This window comes from Triticum aestivum, chromosome 6B (genome assembly GCF_018294505.1).
Source record: "Triticum aestivum cultivar Chinese Spring chromosome 6B, IWGSC CS RefSeq v2.1, whole genome shotgun sequence".
NCBI classification, from domain to species: Eukaryota; Viridiplantae; Streptophyta; class Magnoliopsida; order Poales; family Poaceae; genus Triticum; species Triticum aestivum.
Genome location: NC_057810.1, coordinates 9,040,734 through 9,044,991, shown reverse-complemented (window position 1 = coordinate 9,044,991; position 4,258 = coordinate 9,040,734). Strand labels below are relative to the sequence as shown.

The window sequence follows — 4,258 nt, the reverse complement described above, 5'->3', positions numbered from 1 at the left end:
TTGTGAGGAAGATGGTGGAGAGGAGTAAGTTTTCTTTGAGTTAAGAACATGCCTTCAATTATCTTTTTTGCATGTAGCTGAAATGGTTCACATGGGAAATGGTTTGCTACAGATTATAGTATATCTCTTTTCTCTTTACTTTATCGATCTTCATTGTTAGAGTTAGGAGCTAACATGATACCTTTTTCTTCAATGCAACCGTGTCCGAACAAGATTTACTACTAAATTAATGATTGTTGTTGCAACAATAATTTTATTACTTACCATGTCCAGTGAATATAATTTGGTTTTTGTTTAAGTAATTTATGGTTATAATTATAAAAGGCTAATCTATATACTGTTCCGTACACCAGTCATCCTAATATAATATAATGAAGCTGCTACCACCATAAATCTTCCTAACAATCAAGATAGAAAGTGCGTGTCAAAATTGGAAAGCAACTTGAGTATCATGTGTGACTGATAGACATTGCTTCATGGTCAGATGCATCACTTTTTTTCCTTGGTGCAATACTACTTCCTTGCACGATCGAAATGCTTTATATGTTATCCCTGAAAAAATTGATTAATCTATTGTTAGTAATTTTCATTCAAGCTGACACTTTACAACTTGGTTTGGGTTGTTCCAGCACTCAGGTTTGGAAGAAACAATTCAATATTCTAGCTCCACCCACTTATGCCAGGTGAGCTTCGATTTGTTTTACTAATCGGGCCGATCTGTTGCTGCGTTCCATTGACAATCAGTTGCATCAATTCTGACTTTCGAGCGATACACAATTATGAATGGGATCCCAATAGGTGCAGGAAAGGGCGATACGGAGAAGGAGACCCCAGTGGCAATGCCGCAGAGCAAAGCCTGGAGCTAGATGGTAGGATGGTTTATTATCTTCGATAAGCGTCACATGTGCTTGACGTGTATTCAGAATTTGTACATTTTCAAGTGCTGTTGTGGGTTTTACAGATAGTAGCATATCCAATATTTACTTTAAACATGTTTATGTGATTATATGTTTTCTCAATAATTGTCTAATTAATTTCTTGACAAAAAACAAAGCCATTTGATGTGAATGAATTTTTTAAAGCTTTCATTACCTTGATATTGTTCGGTGATATTTGATGCAATACTAAACTTGCACCATGCAGTAATAGAGTTGCACCATATGGAACCAACGTTGGCATCGAAAAATATTCATCGAAACACGCCCATGCGGGATATGGTTTGAAAGATCTTGTTGCGAGGATTCCAACGATGAAGACGAATCTGAATTTTGACGCACGGTTTCAAAGATATGATTTTTTTTAATTTTGAAAACCCGAAATGAATGCGCATGGTTATGTTTTTATCAAACTGAAGGAAGCAGCGTGAATGCCTTTAATGCCACAACCAAATGCACTATCAGACAAGAAATTAGCACATGCATGCGCTCGTTTCGACCAAAAAAGCGTGGGCTCAATTTGAGAAATCTTTTTATGAGAAAATTCTAAGGCGGAGAAAACATTTGGATTATTTTTTTATTAGTACAACTCACTGGAAAACTTTGGAAACACATTGGGACCCGGCACTCGTTTTATGGACTTTATTTATTAGTACGTCCCATACATGTACGTATACAGAACTCAAGGAGGGGTTGTGGCCAAAAGCCTTGGCTTGAGCTTCTCCTCCGTGGTCTGGAACTTGAAGTTGTAGCTGTTGACGCCAGTGTAGAGGCCATCCGTCCTGCTAACAACCCGAGCTTTTCCGTCGGTGGACATGACGTCCCTCTGCTGGTAGTCGAAGGGGACGTCGATGGCACTCCTCGTCGCGATGAGTCTGACGGTTACCTTGGTCTTGGGAGGCACGGTGACCTCGTACTCAACCTCATGGCTCACCTTCTTCTCCATGGTCTCGGCCCAGTTGTAGGCCCCGAAGAACTCGGCGGAGATGTTGACGGTGGCACCGAGGCCGAGCTTTGGGAACCCGGCTCGGAGCCTGGACTTGTACCCTAGCTTGAGCTCGAGGGTGGCGTCCCAGGTGCTCAACTCGGACTCCTCGTAGGCGAGAGTGAGCGTCTTGATGTTCTCCTTGGAGGTGTCATTGACGGCGGCCGTGGTGGCCATGGTGATGACGCTGGTTTCGTAGATCCTGACATTGTTCAGCCTGTACTCGACGTTGTAGATCTCCCGGTCAAGGACGGGCTCCTCCACCCTGATCCGCGCGTCGGCGGTGATGCCCCTGCTCGTGGAGCCGCCGTTGAGGCAGTTGGTGATGCCGCCACTCGTCCTCCTTCTGAGGTAGCGTGTGACCCCGGAGGAGGAGTTGCTGAGGGCGAAGTAGTCCTTGACATCCACGGCCTGGAACATGGAGTTGAGCCCCCCCGCCTGAGTAGGGGCGATGTTGGCCAAGACCCACTCTGAATCGATGCTGCGAAACCCCCACATCATGTTGTGGTGGATGTTGCGCAGGTGCATTCTGTTGTTGCTGCCGGGGTAGGTTATCTCGTGCGCCACCGTGGGGTCGCCGGGGTCGCGCGCTGAGAACTGCAGGTAGTTGCGGCCACTGATCGTCACCCCGCTCAAGTAGAGGTTGTTGTCGCCCTTGAACACCACCAACCTTGGTAGCCTCCTGGGGCTGCTGGAGAGGTTGAGGACGGTGAAGTCGTCACCACCATCTTCTTCTTCTTCTTCTTCTTCCTTGGCATCGCTCTCACGGACGCGCATGCAGGCGGCGGTGCCGCGGTCCATGGAGAAGGTCATGCGCGTGTCTTTGCCATGGCCAGCGTGGAGGAACCTGCACACAACGCAATGCGTGATCAATCGAGATATCTCACCACAAGACCAAGAGGAATAATTATAATTAATTTCTTATGCTAGCTATAAAGAACCCAGTAAGCTACTAGTATCTATATTCATAAGTATAATGAATTGTGAAACCTGACGGTCATGGCGGCTCCAGTAGTAGTATCGTCATCGTTGGCCTTGGACTTGGAGTCTGTGACACTGATGATGGGTTTGATGAGGGTGCAGTTGGCGCTGTCGATGTCTTCTTCCGGCTCATGGGCGTCCGCGGCGATCCACCAGCCGCCGCCACGCTGACGAGGCACCCAGTACTTGCGGTTGTAGCGGCATCGAATGTGAACCATACCTTCGTGCAGCAGCGACGGCTCGGAATCGAACCTGGTGAAGGGGTTGACGGCGTCCTCGCCGTTGAGCTGCAGCTGCCCGTTGGTCGTCTCGTCTCCTTCCTCGTGAACATAACGAAGGTAGCTCTCATGGCGCTTCGACTTGAGAGCGAAGCAGCATGGGAGATGTATTTCCACCGCCATCCTCTCAATGCCTCTGAGTATTCTCTAAGGTAGTGCAGTGCTGCTTACTTTGCTCGTGACTCCATTTCGGCTGTGATATATAGATGAATATAGGTGGCAGAGGATTAGATCGTTGCAGGACGTAGACGTGTTCAAAATATGGGAGCGCCTACACGTCAGGCATCTGATTTTTTTTCTTGGCATAAGTCACTTTTGCTCGCAGCCGTTGGATTAGGATTGAGCGGCCAAATCATCTACTTCCTCCTCCAACCCTTTTCTTCCCACGTCCACTGTTCATCTACTTACTCTTTCTTCCCCCAAGGCAATCCAGGCCTAAACCCTCCACACCCCCTCCTCACATGGTCGGCGAGCCCTCTCCGGCAACGCCTCACTACTACAGTATGCTGCTAACGTGACACTACAATCAGAGTCCCTTCAACGAAACTGTTTTGCGATGCATTAATCGCAAACGGTGTTGTAAGGAAACCGTCAAAAATGATAAAACGGTTTGCGAATGTGGAGACATCAAACACAATTCAGATTACAGTTGTGTGTGTGATACGTTGCATACAGTTCATTCGAATTAAGTGTTTGCGAGGAGCATAACAACAAAAATAGTCAGCAATATGAAGGTGTGTGAGATATACGACATACAGTTCAACCGGATGAACAGTTTGTGATTAGCCAACACAACAGAAACGGTCGGACAGATCAAGGTGTGTGCGACAGACGACATACAATTCACTCGGATGAACTGATACGATGAGCCAGGAGAACAAAAACAGTTCAACTTAACAAGATGCGTGTGATACTCGGCAAATAGGCAGCTCAGATGAACTGATGGTAAAAAATAACACAGACGTTTACAAGTGATAATATATGTGTGATACAAGGCAAACAGGTCACTCGGGTGAATTGTTTGCGATGATAAAAAATCACAAATGATTCGGTATAATAAGATGTGTGTGATACCCGGT

The 4,258-nt window shown here is 46.4% G+C and overlaps 1 protein-coding gene across 1 annotated transcript; it reads right to left on the bottom strand.

Moving 5' to 3' along the window:
* Nucleotides 1–1,498: 1,498 nt before the first annotated feature.
* Nucleotides 1,499–3,336, bottom strand: LOC123133089 (uncharacterized). The gene is made up of 2 exons (XM_044552629.1): nucleotides 2,911–3,336; nucleotides 1,499–2,767 (listed from the first exon to the last, which is right to left on the bottom strand). Exons 1-2 carry the CDS (start codon nucleotides 3,300–3,302, stop codon nucleotides 1,618–1,620), a joined length of 1,542 nt encoding a protein of 513 aa, XP_044408564.1. The 5' UTR covers nucleotides 3,303–3,336; the 3' UTR covers nucleotides 1,499–1,617.
* Nucleotides 3,337–4,258: the final 922 nt, after the last annotated feature.

Bases quoted from the DNA above. Each gene is read 5' to 3' on its own strand.
- LOC123133089 (XM_044552629.1), bottom strand. From the start codon at position 3,302: ATGGCGGTGGAAATACATCTCCCATGCTGCTTCGCTCTCAAGTCGAAG. The intron at 2,768-2,910 runs GTTTCACAATTC...CGTTGTGTGCAG, and splicing joins GGAGCCGCCATGACCGTCAG to GTTCCTCCACGCTGGCCATG.